Source organism: Oncorhynchus masou, chromosome 9, assembly GCF_036934945.1.
Source record: "Oncorhynchus masou masou isolate Uvic2021 chromosome 9, UVic_Omas_1.1, whole genome shotgun sequence".
Classification (NCBI taxonomy): Eukaryota; Metazoa; Chordata; class Actinopteri; order Salmoniformes; family Salmonidae; genus Oncorhynchus; species Oncorhynchus masou.
In genome coordinates, this window is record NC_088220.1 from 79,848,123 (window position 1) to 79,866,499 (window position 18,377).

The following is an 18,377-nucleotide window of genomic DNA, read 5'->3' on the forward strand; positions in this document are numbered from 1 at the left end:
AGACGCACAGACAGAGACGCACAGACGCACAGACAGAGACGCACAGACGGAGACGCACAGACGCACAGACAGAGACGCACAGACGCACAGACAGAGACACACAGACAGAGACGCACAGACAGAGACGCACAGACGCACAGACAGAGACGCACAGACAGAGACGCACAGACAGAGACGCACAGACAGAGACGCACAGACAGAGACGCACAGACAGAGACGCACAGACAGAGACGCACAGACAGAGACGCACAGACGCACAGACAGAGACGCACAGACGCACAGACAGAGACGCACAGACGCACAGACAGAGACGCACAGACGCACAGACAGAGACGCACAGACGCACAGACAGAGACGCACAGACGCACAGACAGAGACGCACAGACAGAGACGCACAGACGCACAGACAGAGACGCACAGACGCACAGACAGAGACGCACAGACGCACAGACAGAGACGCACAGACGCACAGACAGAGACGCACAGACGCACAGACAGAGACGCACAGACGCACAGACAGAGACACACAGACGCACAGACAGAGACGCACAGACAGAGACGCACAGACGCACAGACAGAGACGCACAGACAGAGACGCACAGACAGAGACGCACAAACGCACAGACAGAGACGCACAGACGCACAGACAGAGACGCACAGACGCACAGACAGAGACGCACAGACAGAGACGCACAGACGCACAGACAGAGACACACAGACAGAGACGCACAGACACACAGACAGAGACGCACAGACGCACAGACAGAGACGCACAGACAGAGACGCACAGACAGAGACGCACAGACAGAGACACACAGACAGAGACGCACAGACGCACAGACAGAGACGCACAGACAGAGACGCACAGACAGAGACACACAGACGCACAGACAGAGACACACAGACGCACAGACAGAGACACACAGACGCACAGACAGAGACACACAGACGAACAGACAGAGACGCACAGACAGAGACACACAGACGCACAGACAGAGACACACAGACGCACAGACAGAGACACACAGACCCACAGACAGAGACACACAGACGCACAGACAGACGCACAGACAGAGACACACAGACGCACAGACAGAGACACACAGACGCACAGACAGAGACACACAGACGCACAGACAGAGACACACAGACGCACAGACAGAGACACACAGACGCACAGACAGAGACACACAGACGCACAGACAAGAGACACACAGACGCACAGACAGAGACACACAGACGCACAGACAGAGACACACAGACGCACAGACAGAGACACACAGACGCACAGACAGAGACACACAGACGCACAGACAGAGACACACAGACGCACAGACAGAGACACACAGACGCACAGACAGACACACACAGACGCACAGACAGAGACACACAGACGCACAGACAGAGACACAAACACAGACAGACAGACAGAGACACAAACACAGACAGACAGACATAGACACAAACACAGACAGACAGACATAGACACACACACAGACAGACAGACACAGACAGAGACACACAGACAGAGACAGACAGAGACACACAGACAGAGACAGACAGAAACACACAGACAGACAGACAGAGACACACAGACAGACAGACACAGACAGACGCAGACAGACAGACACAGACAGACAGACACAGACAGACGCAGACAGACAGACACAGACAGACGCAGACAGACAGACGCAGACAGACAGACGCAGACAGACAGACGCAGACAGACAGACGCTGACAGACAGACGGGCAGACAGACAGACGCAGACAGACAGACGCAGACGACAGACAGACGGGCAGACAGACACACACGGACACACAGACCTAAGGCTCCTGCTGTGTGTGTTCCAGGGCGAAGCAGGACTCTGCAGAGGGAGACCCCTCCACCTGTAAAAACAACAGCTACAATAATCCCGCCTACTACATCCTGGAAGGCGTTCCTAACCAATCAGCTGCCACCCTGTCCTCGGAGCTCCTCCCCTCCCCCTGCTCCCCCCCAGCCGGTAAGGCACTCCTGTCTGGAGGGGGCAAGGGGAGGCCCTCCTCAGGGTCCTCCCACCCCCGCAGGCACACGGCTGGACACCCTGTCCGGCCCATCAGTGAGGAGGGGTCCTCGGAGGATGATGGGATTGCAGTGGTGGGGGTGGTGTCAGGTGGAGGAGCGGGAGGCACACTGAACCGTCCTCCTCCTGACTTCCCCCCTCCCCCCCTCCCTAAAGGAGCACTGGAGATGGCTGACTCCCCCTTCTCCAAACCACGCCCCCTGTACCCCGACCTGGCCGAGGTGAAGATCCCTGCAGCCAATTCCAGTCCTACCTTCGTCCTGGGGGAGGACTTTAGGAGGGCAGGGCCCGGGGGGCTGGACGACCAGTCATGTTCGGTGCTGCAGATGGCGAAGACACTGAGTGAGAGCGAGTACCCCCCTCCTCCCTGTGCCCCCTCTGCACCCCCCCACCTCAGAGGCCAGGGGTTGGGGGACGCCTGTCGCACCTTCCCTCCCCGAGCCCCCATCACAGAGAGCATCGCTGAAGACCTACCAGAGGAAGTGAGATTTTGGTGGGAGGGAGGGAGGGAGGGAGGGAGGGAGGGAGGGAGGACTATGACTTAAAGGCAAGCAGAAGTGCTCATGTTGTTGTTAGGTTATTATGATATATTAATGAAAAGCTTCTCCAGTGTTAAAGTGTCTGTCTGTCTGTCTGTCTGTCTGTCTGTGTGTGTGTAGGCACTGTGGGGAAGCAGTAGCTCGTCTCTCTCCGTGGGGGAGTCGTCTGTGGGAGAGTGGCTACAGAGATTAGGGCTGGAGCGCTATGAGGAAGGTCTGCTACACAACGGATGGGACGACCTGGAGTTCCTCAGGTACTCACACACAGGGTGTTTCTCCATATGCTACCGTGCTCCACACTCTCATGCATACTACCGTGCTCCACACTCTCATGCATACTACCGTGCTCCACACTCTCATGCATACTACCGTGCTCCACACTCTCATGCATACTACCGTGCTCCACACTCTCATGCATACTACCGTGCTCCACACTCTCATGCATACTACCGTGCTCCACACTCTCATGCATACTACCGTGCTCCACACTCTCATGCATACTACCGTGCTCCACACTCTCATGCATACTACCGTGCTCCACACTCTCATGCATACTACCGTGCTCCACACTCTCATGCATACTACCGTGCTCCACACTCTCATGCATACTACCGTGCTCCACACTCTCATGTATACTACCGTGCTCCACACTCTCATGCATACTAACGTGCTCCACACTCTCATGCATACTACCGTGCTCCACACTCTCATGCATACTACCGTGCTCCACACTCTCATGCATACTACCGTGCTCCACACTCTCATGCATACTACCGTGCTCCACACTCTCATGCATACTACCCTGCTCCACACTCTCATGCATACTACCCTGCTCCACACTCTCATGCTCCAAGTGCATTCTCCGAGGAGGTTCTCTTGAGTCCATTCTTGTGAGGACAAGAGTGTGGAGAACACATTAAAGCACTCACACCACCCTTACTGTGTTACCTCACACGGCACATCACCATTCACTGAACCTTCTTCCAGCCAGGACAATGACGACAATGGGCCAAACAAGATATACACAAAGCAAACGTTTTACTTCATAATTATCAGCTAGATATACAGTGGCTTGCAAAAGTATTCACCCCCCTTGGCATTTTTCCTATTTTGCTGCCGTACAACTTGGAATTAAAATAGATTTTTGTATCATTTGATTTACACAACATGCCTAACACTTTGAAGATGCAAAATATTTTTTAATTGTGAAACAAGCAAGAAATAAGACACAAAAAACCCTGAATTTGAGCGTGCATGGACTAGGCCATTCCAACCACTCGTGTGTTGCTTTAGCAGTATGCTTAGGGACATTGTCCTGCTGGAAGGTGAACCTCCGTCCCAGTCGCAAATCTCTGGAAGACTGAAACAGGTTTCCCTCAAGAATTTCCCTGTATTTAGCGCCATCCATCATTCCTTCAATTCTGACCAGTTTCCCAGTCCCTGCCGATGAAAAACATCCCCACAGCATGATGCTGCCACCACCGTGCTTCACTGTGGGGATGGTGTTCTCGGGGTGATGAGAGGTGTTGGGATTGTGCCAGACGTAGTGTTTTCCTTGATGGCCAAAAAGGTCAATTTTAGTCTCATCTGACCAGAGTACCTTCTTCCATATGATTGGGGAGTTTCCCACATGCCTTTTGGCGAACACCAAACGTGTTTTCTTATTTTATTTCTTTAAGCAATGGCTTTCTTCTGGTCACTCTTCTGTAAAGCCCAGCTCTGTGGAGTGTACGGCATAAAGTGGTCCTATGGACAGATACTCCAATCTCCGCTGTGGAGCTTTGCAGCTCCTTCAGGGTTGTCTTTGGTCTCTTTGTTGCCTCTCTGATAAATGCCCTACTTGCCTGGTCTAGTGGATTTGATGGGTGGCCCTCTCTTGGCAGGTTTGTTGTGATGCCATATTCTTTCATTTTTTTATAACGGATATAATGGCGCTCTGTTGGATGTTCAAAGTTTCTGATATTTTGTTTATAACCCAACCCTGATCTGTACTTCTCCACAACTTTGTCCCTGACCTGTTTGTAGAGCTCCTTGGTCTTCATGGTGCCGCTTGCTTAGTGGTGTTGCAGACTACTGAGATCATGTGACACGTAAAGTCGGCATGTGTTCAATCTAACTAATTATGTGACTTCTGAAGGTAATTGGTTGCACCAGATCTTATTTAGGGGCTTCATAGCAAAGGGTGTGAATACATATGCACACACCACTTTACCATTTTATGGGGGGGGGGTCGGGGGTTATTTTAACAAGTTATTTTTATCACTTCACCAATTTCGACTATTTTGTGTATGTTCATGACATGGAATGGAAATAAAAATTCATTCAAATTACAGGTTGTAATGCAACTAAATAGAGAAAACGCTGAGGGGGATGATTTGCAAGCCACTGTATGTGAATCGTTGTAATCTAGATAGCCAGCTAGCTAGTTAAACAGGCATAAATGACTATAAAACAAATGTAATGTAAGGTACCATAGATGTCAATTCTTTATTGGTAGCTACTTAGCAAGTCTTCATGGCTAGCTAGCTACTACGGACTTACCCATTCACTGAACCTTCCTGCAGGACAGAGGCAATAGAGATGAAACAATATGTACACAAAGCAAACGATTTACTTCATAACTATCAGCTAGCTATATGTGAATCGTATTAATATCGCTAACCAGATAGTATAACAGGCAAATGACCTAACACGAACATTATCCAAGGTAGATGTCAGTTCTTTATGGGTAGCAAGCTAACAATGATGTGTGACTATCTGGCTAACTAACAGTAGTAGCTAGCCAGTTAGCTCTATTGACTTACTATGGGCTTACAACCTACGCACACTACAGTGGGCATTGTAAGCAGGTAACCATACCAAAATTAACAGCATGTATTTATTAAGGTATCAAGATAAAATATTGTAGTCAAGCTTATGAGATGTGAATAGGCAACATTTGATTCCGAAGTCGGAGTGTATTTTCTCTCACTTCAGCTCAAATAATGGACGCCATTGATTTCGCGAAAATTTGCATAATTGATTACGTGGTTGCTCCATATTTCACGTACTTTCCGTTGAAGCTTGCATCAAAATATTTACAAGCAGAGATCGCATTTGAGAAGTGTCCTCCGAGCTCCGTTTCAGATACTTTGATTTGGACTCACACTCCGACCCTCCCGTGCTGCAATTTGCGTGCTCGGAGTACGGTAGTATGCTTTTTGAGAAACACACACAGTCAATCATGAAACACGTCACTTCATGAATCTCATCCAATCATGTTCCTCCTCAGTGACATCACAGAGGAGGACCTAGAGGAAGCAGGCATTCTAGACCCCGCCCACAAGAGGATTCTGCTGGAGAGCCTGAGACAGCAGAAGCAGCAGAAGTGAGCTGAACCGGTCCATGCTGAGCTGAGACGTGCTAATCCATGCCAGACTGTGCCTTCTGAGAGAAATTGCACTCCATTATACTTTCTGTTGACCAACAGATTTTTCGAACGTCCTTTTTTAGATGTATTGTACTGTGTAAGTGTCTTTATGTTAATGTAGCTGTGGCTGTTGTGTTAGCCAGCCTTATTTAAACAGTAGAAACATTTCAGTCCTTTGTTAAGAATCAAAACATGGACCTCTACCCTGCCACCTGCATAACAGACCCCTTTCCTCTCACCCCGCCCCTTTCCTCTCACCCCGCCCCCTTCCCTCATCCTGAGAAACCATTCTGCTCCTGGGACATAGTAGACATTCAGTGACATCATCAGGCTGCGACTTCTTCGGGCTTGCCTCAGCTAGAAAAACAGCTTGGTAGAACTGAGTTTGTTATTGTTTTTATTCCGCTCATGAATATGATTATTAATGACTATTTGTTCATTGGTTCAGTGTTGTTTTGTTGTTGTGTGTTTTATGTTTTTGAGATAAAGGGAATGTAGCGAACCGCACCAGCACTGTTTGACTGAACCTTTTGTTGAGCCGTGCTTGGCTCCAAGGCCCCTTTCAGTAGCACAAACTGCAGGCCCGGCATGCAGTTGTCCATGTACTAATTAGTGTTTAATTGATGCTGAGCCAGCCTAAACACAGTGGGTCCCCAGGATCCTTACTGAGAAACACTGCCACACATCACACGCTGCTGGTTGTTCTTTTCACCACATGGTGGTGCTGTTGTCCTGGCAACCTCAGTAGGACCACAGGTAAGAAACTGAAGAGACACCAAGTGATATAAAGGACTGTTTTTAACATTTATACATTAACATTCATGAATTTGTTTTATATAAATGTATATGTTGATGTTATTTGACTGTTGTAAAAAAAAAGAAATGACTGTGTTGCACAATGAGAGGAAACAGGAGAAATGTGAGTGAATGTCTTGTTAAGCTGTTATCACCTTTAGCCCTACAGCATAGTGGTCCATCCCATCTCCTATACCCCCCCTCTCCCATCCCTTCTCCTATACCCCCCCTCTCCCATCCCTTCTCCTATACCCCCCCTCTCCCATCCCTTCTCCTATACCCTCCCCTCTCCCATCCCTTCTCCTATACCCCCTCTCCCATCCCTTCTCCTATACCCCCCTCTCCCATCCCTTCTCCTATACCCCCTCTCCCATCCCTTCTACTATACTCCCCCTCTCCCATCCCTTCTCCTATACCCCCCTCTCCCATCCCTTCTCCTATACCCCCCTCTCCCATCCCTTCTCCTATACCCCCTCTCCCATCCCTTCTACTATACCCCCTCTCCCATCCCTTCTCCTATACCCCCCTCTCCCATCCCTTCTCCTATACCCCCCTCTCCCATCCCGTCTCCTATACCCCCCTCTCCCATCCCTTCTCCTATACCCCCCCTCTCCCATCCCGTTCCTATACCCCCCTCTCCCATCCCGTCTCCTATACCCCCCCTCCCATCCCTTCTCCTATACCCCCTCTCCCATCCCTTCTCCTATACCCCCAGTGCCTTCTCCCTTTCTCTTCTCCAATGACCCCCAGTTCCTTCTCCCTTTCTCCTCTCCAATGACCCCCAGTCCTTTCTCCTCTCCAATGACCCCCAGTTCCTTCTCCCTTTCTCCTCTCCAATGACCCCCAGTGCCTTCTCCCTTTCTCCTCTCCAATGACCCCCAGTCCTTTCTCCTCTCCAATGACCCCCAATTCCTTCTCCCTTTCTCCTCTCCAATGACCCCCAATTCCTTCTCCCTTTCTCCTCTCCAATGACCCCCAGTTCCTTCTCCCTTTCTCCTCTCCAATGACCCCCAGTCCTTTCTCCTCTCCAATGACCCCCAGTTCCTTCTCCCTTTCTCCTCTCCAATGACCCCCAGTGCCTTCTCCCTTTCTCCTCTCCAATGACCCCCAGTCCTTTCTCCTCTCCAATGACCCCCAATTCCTTCTCCCTTTCTCCTCTCCAATGACCCCCAGTGCCTTCTCCCTTTCTCCTCTCCAATGACCCCCAGTCCCTTCTCCCTTTCTCCTCTCCAATGACCCCCAGTCCTTTCTCCTCTCCAATGACCCCCAGTCCTTTCTCCTCTCCAATGACCCCCAGTCCCTTCTCCCTTTCTCTTCTCCAATGACCCCCAGTCCCTTCTCCCTTTCTCCTCTCCAATGACCCCCAGTCCTTTCTCCTCTCCAATGACCCCCAATTCCTTCTCCCTTTCTCCTCTCCAATGACCCCCAGTGCCTTCTCCCTTTCTCCTCTCCAATGACCCCCAGTCCTTTCTCCTCTCCAATGACCCCCAGTTCATTCTCCCTTTCTCCTCTCCAATGACCCCCAGTTCCTTCTCCCTTTCTCCTCTCCAATGACCCCCAGTCCCTTCTCCCTTTCTCCTCTCCAATGACCCCCAGTCCTTTCTCCTCTCCAATGACCCCCAGTGCCTTCTCCCTTTCTCCTCTCCAATGACCCCCAGTGCCTTCTCCCTTTCTCCTCTCCAATGACCCCCAGTTCCTTCTCCCTTTCTCCTCTCCAATGACCCCCAGTCCTTTCTCCTCTCCAATGACCCCCAGTCCCTTCTCCCTTTCTCTTCTCCAATGACCCCCAGTCCTTTCTCTTCTCCAATGACCCCCAGTTCATTCTACACCCCCAGTGACTTTGATGCCAAGTTAGATTCTTTCCTTATGAGAGTGTTGATACGTCCTCCCCCTCGTCAAGCTCTACACAGCCCTGCCAACTCCACCTTGCCATAACACTGTTCTCCTGTTATTCTCTCTAGGTTATTTCCTGTAAAGATTGTCTGTTTCGAGCTCCAGTCTGGTCTTTCTCTGGTTGTAACAGTGTAACCATTGATCTGTTGTTATCGTTGTTTTTTTCAGCAAATAAAAAGCTAATATTTAATCCATCAACACTGTTTGTTTCTCTTGGCACCGTAACTGACTACATTTACAGTGGGGCAAAAAAAGTATTGAGTCAGCCACCGATTGTGCAAGTTCTCCCACTTACAAATATGAGAGAGGCCTGTAATTTTCATCATAGGTACACTTCAACTAAAACAGACAAAATGAGAAGAAAAAAATCCAGAAAATCACATTGTAGGATTTTTAATTAATTTATTTGCAAATTATGGTGGAAAATAAGTATTTGGTCAATAACAAAAGTTTATCTCAATACTTTGTTATATACCCTTTGTTGGTAATGACAGAGGTCAAACGTTTTCTGTAAGTCTTCACAAGGTTTTCACACACTGTTGCTGGTATTTTGGCCCATTCCTCCATGCAGATCTCCTCTAGAGCAGTGATGTTTTGGGGCTGTTGCTGGGCAACACGGACTTTCAACTCCCTCCAAAGATTTTCTATGGGGTTGACATCTGGAGACTGGCTAGGCCACTCCAGGACCTTGAAATGCTTCTTACGAAGCCACTCCTTCGTTGCCCGGGCGGTGTGTTTGGGATCATTTTCATGCTGAAAGACCCAGCCACATTTCATCTTCAATGCCCTTGCTGATGGAAGGTTTTCACTCAAAATCTCACGATACATGGCCCCATTCATTCTTTCCTTTACACGGATCAGTCGTCCTGGTCCCTTTGCAGAAAAACAGCCCCAAAGAATGATGTTTCCACCCCCATGCTTCACAGTAGGTATGGTGTTCTTTGGATGCAACTCAGCATTCTTTGTCCTCCAAACACGACGAGTTGAGTTTTTACCAAAAAGTTATATTTTGGTTTCATCTGACCATATGACATTCTCCTAATCTTCTTCTGGATCATCCAAATGCTCTCTAGCAAACTTCAGATGGGCCTGGACATGTACTGGCTTAAGCAGGGGGACATGTCTGGCACTGCAGGATTTGAGTCCCTGGCGGCGTAGTGTGTTACTGATGGTAGGCTTTGTTACTTTGGTCCCAGCTTCACTAGGTCCCCCTGTGTGGTTCTGGGATTTTTGCTCACCGTTCTTGTGATCATTTTGACCCCACGGAGTGAGATCTTGCGTGGAGCCCCAGATCGAGGGAGATTATCAGTGGTCTTGTATGTCTTCCATTTCCTAATAATTGCTGCCACAGTTGATTTCTTCAAACCAACCTGCTTACCTATTGCAGATTCTGTCTTCCCAGTCTGGTGCAGGTCTACAATTTTGTTTCTGGTGTCCTTTGACAGCTCTTTGGTCTTGGCCATAGTGGAGTTTGGAGTGTGACTGTTTGAGGAGGTTGTGGACAGGTGTCTTTTATACTGATAACAAGTTCAAACAGGTGCCATTAATACAGGTAACGAGTGGAGGACAGAGGAGCCTCTTAAAGAAGAAGTTACAGGTCTGTGAGAGCCAGAAATCTTGCTTGTTTGTAGGGGAACCAAATACTTATTTTCCACCATAATTTGCAAATAAATTCATAAAAAATTCTATGTGATTTTCTGGATTTTTTTCTCATTTTGTCTGTCATAGTTGAAGTGTACCTATGATAAAACTTACAGGCCTCATCTTTTTAATTGGGAGAACTTGCACAATTGGTGGCTGACTAAATACTTTTTTGCCCCACTGTATGTGATAAATGGAAATACCTACAAGGGGACAAGGAAGAACTATGAGTAAAATAGAAAATGCCTTGTATTGTTTAATACAACATACAGCACGCTCTTAAAAATAACTGACTGTAGTCCTCTGTGGTGAATTAATACTGACTAGTCAATGGTGATGACATCTTGTTCTGTTGTCTCCTACAGTTTACTATGAGGGCTCAATGAAGGCTGATTTCACCATCCCAGGCTTTTGGGAGCTTCAGTTTTGACACAGGGGATCAGTATATTTGTACACTTTCTTTCTGTTATTGGTGCTGAGACTAGAAGACTGGCTACTGTGACTCCCTTTTCTGTGTGTGTGTGTGTGTGTGAGTGAGACCTTGACAGAGGTTATTTGAGGAGGAGAAGGAGCTATGTGAGTGAGACCTTGACGGAGGTTATTTGAGGAGGAGAAGGAGCTATGTGAGTGAGACCTTGACAGAGGTTATTTGAGGAGGAGAAGGAGCTATGTGAGTGAGACCAAGACAGAGGTTATTTGAGGAGAAGGAGCTATGTGAGTGAGACCTTGATGGAGGTTATTTGAGGAGGAGAAGGAGCTATGTGAGTGAGACCTTGACGGAGGTTATTTGAGGAGGAGAAGGAGCTATGTGAGTGAGACCTTGACAGAGGTTATTTGAGGAGGAGAAGGAGCTATGTGAGTGAGACCTTGACGGAGGTTATTTGAGGAGGAGAAGGAGCTATGTGAGTGAGACCAAGACAGAGGTTATTTGAGGAGGAGAAGGAGCTATGTGAGTGAGACCTTGACGGAGGTTATTTGAGGAGGAGAAGGAGCTATGTGAGTGAGACCTTGACAGAGGTTATTTGAGGAGAAGGAGCTATGTGAGTGAGACCTTGACAGAGGTTATTTGAGGAGAAGGAGCTATGTGAGTGAGACCTTGACGGAGGTTATTTGAGGAGGAGAAGGAGCTATGTGAGTGAGATCTTGACGGAGGTTATTTGAGGAGGAGAAGGAGCTATGTGAGTGAGACCTTGACGGAGGTTATTTGAGGAGGAGAAGGAGCTATGTGAGTGAGACCAAGACGGAGGTATTTGAGGAGAAGGAGCTATGTGAGTGAGACCTTGACGGAGGTTATTTGAGGAGGAGAAGGAGCTATGTGAGTGAGACCTTGACAGAGGTTATTTGAGGAGGAGAAGGAGCTATGTGAGTGAGACCTTGACAGAGGTTATTTGAGGAGGAGAAGGAGCTATGTGAGTGAGACCTTGACAGAGGTTATTTGAGGAGGAGAAGGAGCTATGTGAGTGAGACCTTGACAGAGGTTATTTGAGGAGGAGAAGAAACTGTGAGTGCAGCGAAGAGTGATATGATCCTTTAGCCCCTCCTCCCAATGCTCACAGATGGTCACACACAACACCACATCTTGTTCATTTGAGCAATGTTTTTATAGGGTAGATTTATTTGACAGAATATTACAGTAGTGCTATAACCCTTCACACAACCTCTATAACCCTTCATACAGTTGCTATAAGCCTTCCCTTTGCCCTTATGTAGACAGGATGGGCAGTGAGCTGAGACATGCTCTGTAATGAACAACTCCTCAGAGTAACGTGGGAAAAAAACACTAGACTATAACTAATATATTACTATTTACAAATCATTTTCAAATACAACATTTCAATATCTGTCCATTTTTAAAAAGACATACTGGTTTTGGTCACAAAAAAACATTGTTATTCCATTATTTTCTCATCCATAAATAACTGCTTTCCAGTAAAGTTGTCTTGAGTACCGTCTCTATAGTACCAGAGGGGGAGAGGGAGACGGGGAGAGGGAGACGGAGGGGGAGAGGGAGACAGGGAGACTGGGAGATGGAGACAGGAGGAGTCATGTCACAGACCATTAGACGTGTGTTTCATGCAGTAAGTACGGTCGACTACTGGTCTACTAGTGTTCAAGCTGCAGTCAGAGAATGTCCAACAATGCTGACCTGAATCTCAAAACACAACCGTTAAACCTCTACCTCCCTTCCCCCAGTCAGCCAGCCAGTCAGTCAGGGAACATTGCTATGAGATGTTTGAGCTGGTAGTCTGGTGGAAATGGGGATCAGAGGGGAGGGGTGGGGGTTGTCTGACAGTAGGAGTTTGGGGTTCACTGGCAAGGGTGTAGTGAGGATGTGAGAGGGAATCTGGTCTGGCCTTCAGGGGGATAGTTGTATTTGGGTGTCCCCTCTCCAGTACAGAGGGAGTTGGGGGTCCCCTCTCCAGAGGGGATGTGCTTGCTGTTAAGAGTTTGGGCCTTGTCCCCCTGATTCTCTCCAGGAAGACTGACTGTTTACCTTCAGCCTGCCTGGTTAACATACTAATCAGGAGGTACAGGGACTAGGAGCTACTGTCACTAATCAGGAGGTACAGGGACTAGGAGCTACTGTCACTAATCAGGAGGTACAGGGACTCTACTGTCACTAATCAGGAGGTACAGGGACTAGGAGCTACTGTCACTAATCAGGAGGTACAGGGACTAGGAGCTACTGTCACTAATCAGGAGGTACAGGGACTAGGAGCTACTGTCACTAATACTGTCACTAATCAGGAGGTACAGGGACTAGGAGCTACTGTCACTAATCAGGAGGTACAGGGACTAGGAGCTACTGTCACTAATCAGGAGGTACAGGGACTAGGAGCTACTGTCACTAATCAGGAGGTACAGGGACTAGGAGCTACTGTCACTAATCAGGAGGTACAGGGACTAGGAGCTACTGTCACTAATCAGGAGGTACAGGGACTAGGAGCTACTGTCACTAATCAGGAGGTACAGGGACTAGGAGCTACTGTCACTAATCAGGAGGTACAGGGACTAGGAGCTACTGTCACTAATCAGGAGGTACAGGGACTAGGAGCTACTGTCACTAATCAGGAGGTACAGGGACTAGGAGCTACTGTCACTAATCAGGAGGTACAGGGACTAGGAGCTACTGTCACTAATCAGGAGGTACAGGGACTAGGAGCTACTGTCACTAATCAGGAGGTACAGGGACTAGGAGCTACTGTCACTAATCAGGAGGTACAGGGACTAGTCACTAATCAGAGCTACTGTCACTAATCAGGAGGTACAGGGACTAGGAGCTACTGTCACTAATCAGGAGGTACAGGGACTAGGAGCTAGTCACTAATCAGGAGGTACTGTCACTAATCAGGAGGTACAGGGACTAGGAGCTACTGTCACTAATCAGGAGGTACAGGGACTAGGAGCTACTGTCACTAATCAGGAGGTACAGGGACTAGGAGCTACTGTCACTAATCAGGAGGTACAGGGACTAGGAGCTACTGTCACTAATCAGGAGGTACAGGGACTAGGAGCTACTGTCACTAATCAGGAGGTACAGGGACTAGGAGCTACTGTCACTAATTAGGAGGTACAGGGACTAGGAACTACTGTTACTAAGTGCACAATGTCTGCTAATGCCTTTTGGACTGTGTATAGTGTGTGTGTGTGTTGGGGGGGGGGGGATTTGTTGGAGTGAGAACATACAGAACAACTGACACACCCCGTATGAGATGCATGTTACACACACTTCAACACAAACACACATTCACAAACTACAACTGTCACTTCGAGAGTCTGGGTAATAATAAATGAAATGGATAGTCCCACTCCAGGGGGCAGTAGATAGAGGGGGAAGGAGAGTATAGATATACAGCAGTTATACTAGAGATCTCTGCTCCTTGTCTCTAGTACAGGTTAGTCTGTATAGATATACAGTAATTATACTAGAGATCTCTGCTCCTTGTCTCTAGTACAGGTTAGTCTGTATAGATATACTAGAGATCTCTGCTCCTTGTCTCTAGTACAGGTTAGTCTGTAGAGATATACAGTAATTATACTAGAGATCTCTGCTCCTTGTCTCTAGTACAGGTTAGTCTGTAGAGATATACAGTAATTATACTAGAGATCTCTGCTCCTTGTCTCTAGTACAGGTTAGTCTGTATAGATATACAGTAATTATACTAGAGATCTGTGTCTCTAGTACTTGTCTCTAGTACAGGTTCTGCTCCTTGTCTCTAGTCTGTATAGATATACAGTAATTATACTGTAGAGATCTCTGCTCCTTGTCTCTAGTACAGGTTAGTCTGTATAGATATACAGTAATTATACTAGAGATCTCTGCTCCTTGTCTCTAGTACAGGTTAGTCTGTATAGATATACAGTAATTATACTAGAGATCTCTGCTCCTTGTCTCTAGTACAGGTCTCTAGTACAGGTTAGTCTGTAGAGATATACAGTAATTATACTAGAGATCTGTGCTCCTTGTCTCTAGTACAGGTTAGTCTTGAGAGCATTGGGTTTCCGGTGGAAGGAGGAGAGCACGCCAGCGAAAGGCCCTGTCATACTGTCTGCAGGCTGCCACGCCTTCAGCAGCTCTGGAGCCTGGGCTGCGGGTTGGGCCATTCCTGGGTGGGCGGGGCCTAGGCTGGGCCAGCCAGGGGGTTTGAGACCCTGTAGAACAGGGGAGCTGGAGGTGTTGGCGTAGCCACCATTAGCAGGGGCGGGGCTGGGGCTGAGGCTGGCAGGGCTACCCATGTTCCCATTGGCTGAGCCAGGCAGTGAGGCGGTGCTGTCAGGGGTGGGACTGCAGGTGGACTCTTTTGATTCGTCATCATCTGAGGAAGATCTGGGCTCGCCCTTTTTCCCCCCAGCATTGCCATTGTTCCCTCCTGGGCCCCCGGTCCCGTTACCAGATTTAGAGTTGGCCGCACGCTCCACCTTACGGAACTTAGCCCGCCGGTTCTGGAACCACACCTGACACAGACGGACAATAAAGTTTAGTCTCATTCAAACGTCTAAAAATACAACCAAAAGAAAAAGGCAACAAAATAAATACACTTAAAAATACATACTATCTCTAAAATATACTCGTGAAGGATGTGTAGATTACAATTTGGTAGATAACAATCATTTCGACAATAACTGACTGCATTAACAAAATAAACATGATGGTGTAACCCATACATGGATGAAAATGTTTTATCTATTGTGAATTTGTGTTTTTCATTAGAACCCTGGACTCACCTGCACCCGCGCCTCTGTAAGGTCGATCTTGAGCGCAAGCTCCTCGCGCGTGTAGATGTCGGGATAGTGGGTCTCCGCGAACACGCGCTCCAGCTCCTTCAGCTGTGAGCTCGTGAAGGTGGTCCTTATGCGCCGCTGTTTCCGCTTCTCGTTTAAACCCGATGGGTCGGAGAAGAATTTATATGGAACTGCGGAGCCAACCAATCACAATAAAACCAATTAGTGATGCTCTGTTTTATTGTAGGCGTTTTTCTATAGGCTATGTTATGGAGTTGCCTTTGTCTGACCTCGTAGGCTATAGACTATAGCTTGAGGCTGAAGATGTTTTTCCCTCTACAATACACGTTTTAACTGACTTGATCAATTCAACTAACGGAATATAGCCTCAGTAGGCCGAGGTGAAATATCGTGGTTCCCATATTTATATTATTTATTATTCAGAGTTATTTTTTATTGACGTTTTCTTTTGGTTTAGTCTATGATAGGGAACAATCGTACAAAATATATGACTACATTTATACAATTAGCTAGTTGTAATTATACAAATTATACTAAATTAAGTCATTTGTAATTTGGTCAAATTTGCCTAAGCTAAACATGGAATAACAGAATTTGATAGGCTATCAACAAGGGCATCGAATAAAATGTTGTGATAGACTAACCACCTTCCAGTTTCATTATTTCATTTGATTTTAAAAATGAAAAGTGTCATGCAGCCGGATCATTAGATACAGATATTTTAGAAGTGTTTTTTTTTCCCCCAGAAAGAGCGAGCGCGTGCATAACGAACGCCACGGTCTGTCAGTGCGCCTTCATTAGAACTACAATAAAATCATATATGTTTTAAAATCATTAGCTTATCCAGAAAGTTAGAGGTAATTCACATATAAATATAAACAGTGCAATAATGAGGTTTTAGGCGCAGCAGGACGTGTGCGCTTTTCGAATAAGGTGGCACAGCCTGCACTATTCAACCATTTGTTGAAGATAATTCGTTTTTATTAGTTGTAGGCCTATTAGTAACTATAAAACGTAATTGTTATTTAATTGTTATTACTACAAGACAGTAGTTACCATATTATTCTTGTTGCTAAGTAAGCTATTGTTTGTTCCTTTTTTTTTCATTTGGACACATGAAAACGAGGTCGTGCATCTCAAGAGATTTCATCTTGCAAAATTGTAAATTGAAAAGGCACTCGCACATCTGAGCTAACTTTATTGCAGGTACATGGTAACATTTGAAAAAGTTGATAAAACAAAGAAACCGATACGTAAAGCTTATTTTTTTCTCATCCTGCAAAATTGTAAATAAATAAAGAATCTAGTTTTCCTATTCCATCATATCGACATGAATTATAAAATTGGAAATTTATGTATGGAAAGGTAGCAAAAAATAAACATTTGAATTGCGCAGTCGAATCGTGACCACATAAGGAATGAAATAGAACATGATGGATAAAGGAAAGGGTATGTTTTATGATAGGCTAAGTTCTATTCAATACACTAAACAAATTACACATTGGATTAGTTGATAATACAGATATATTTGCCATCTACCGAATTGTACACTGACTGAATTATCCCCATGCCAACGAACATAAAACGAAAGATTAGACCCTCAAATTAAGAGGTATGATAATATGAAACAGAATATTTATAATATCTATTAATGGAGTTATCATTAATCAAATGAAATGTCTTTCCTTCTTCGATTTGCCTAGTTGGTATAATCAAATAACAAAAATGACATTTTACGCAAGTATTTCAAATAAGACCAGACGCTTTAACTATAGCCAACAGCTGGAGATGAAACACCGCTGTGAACAACTCTTGCGAGACAAATCTCCAACTCATGCCCCCACTATACCCTCTCCCCATGCTCTCTGCGCGCTCTTACCTGTGGAGTAGGGTGTGGGCTGGTGCTCCCGAAGGGACCCCAGTGTGCAGCTAGCGGTGCTCAGAGGTGCGCATCCCGGGTTGGCACCGAACCCGGTCCGGATCGGGTTGTACTGGAACGAGCTGGCCTGACTGCACGAGCTGAAGTCCGCGTAGGCCGATGCCTCCATGGCCGCCATGCACGAGTCATATGAGTTCAGGTAGGAGTAATCCATTTTATACATGGAGGCGCGAGGATGACAAGTCTGGGGCGAGCGCTGGATGAAATGTACTTCTCCGGATTCGAGAGGAATTAAAACGGTTAAAGCTGTAAAAACACCACAGAATGAATTCCGTTTTTCAAATTTCTCCAATGACCAGCTTTAGGTCCCCGAGTTCAGTCCCGCTCTCAATTTGGTTTTCTTGTTTTCAGTCAAAGCAGGATGTTATTTTACCATATATATGTCTTTCTTCACGTCGCTCTCTCTTCATTGAAAGTAATATTCCTGAAATCTCTTTCTTTCTTTTCTCTCTCAGTATCAGTATCTTCCTCTTCCATCCACGTCAGTTTCGCTCTCGCTCCCTTCCGGACCACCTCGCCTTGCGCTCAGTATGACAGCGCACCGGCCAGCTCGCGCAGTGTTTATAATAAACTTGGCAGTCCGCGAGACAATAACGAGGCGGTGGTCTCTTTCCATGACAATGTCTCGAGAGTCTATTGGGGGGCATCGTGCACGGTCAGCCCCCTCCCACTACTCATGCATTACTAATGCGCGCGAAGTTAACCCTCAGCCAGACGTCTTTATGCCAGATAAACTCCTGATATGATTCTGATTTCTGGAATTACATATTTTATTTGATGTTGTTCAAGATGTAGCCTTTCTCTCCGTGTAAGAATGGTAGCCTATGTATGGGTGTATGCGCCACCTCAAGAGT

At 46.9% G+C, this 18,377-nt stretch overlaps 2 protein-coding genes across 2 annotated transcripts in view; one reads left to right on the forward strand and one right to left on the reverse strand.

Moving 5' to 3' along the window:
• LOC135546660 (phosphatidylinositol 3,4,5-trisphosphate 5-phosphatase 2A-like) overlaps positions 1-6,518 on the forward strand; it is a 66,281-nt gene extending 59,763 nt beyond the window's left edge. Inside the window, exons 25-27 of the mRNA XM_064975258.1 lie at positions 1,852-2,545; positions 2,723-2,856; positions 5,874-6,518. Of these exons, the coding sequence (XP_064831330.1) occupies positions 1,852-2,545; positions 2,723-2,856; positions 5,874-5,973 (928 nt within the window). The 3' untranslated portion in view covers positions 5,974-6,518. The remainder of the gene's footprint in view (positions 1-1,851; positions 2,546-2,722; positions 2,857-5,873) is intronic.
• Positions 6,519-14,750: 8,232 nt separating this feature from the next.
• phox2a (paired like homeobox 2A) lies at positions 14,751-18,041 on the reverse strand. Its single transcript, XM_064972937.1, has 3 exons — positions 17,464-18,041; positions 15,567-15,754; positions 14,751-15,296 (listed from the first exon to the last, which is right to left on the reverse strand). Exons 1-3 carry the CDS (start codon positions 17,684-17,686, stop codon positions 14,811-14,813), a joined length of 897 nt encoding a protein of 298 aa, XP_064829009.1. The 5' UTR covers positions 17,687-18,041; the 3' UTR covers positions 14,751-14,810.
• Positions 18,042-18,377: the final 336 nt, after the last annotated feature.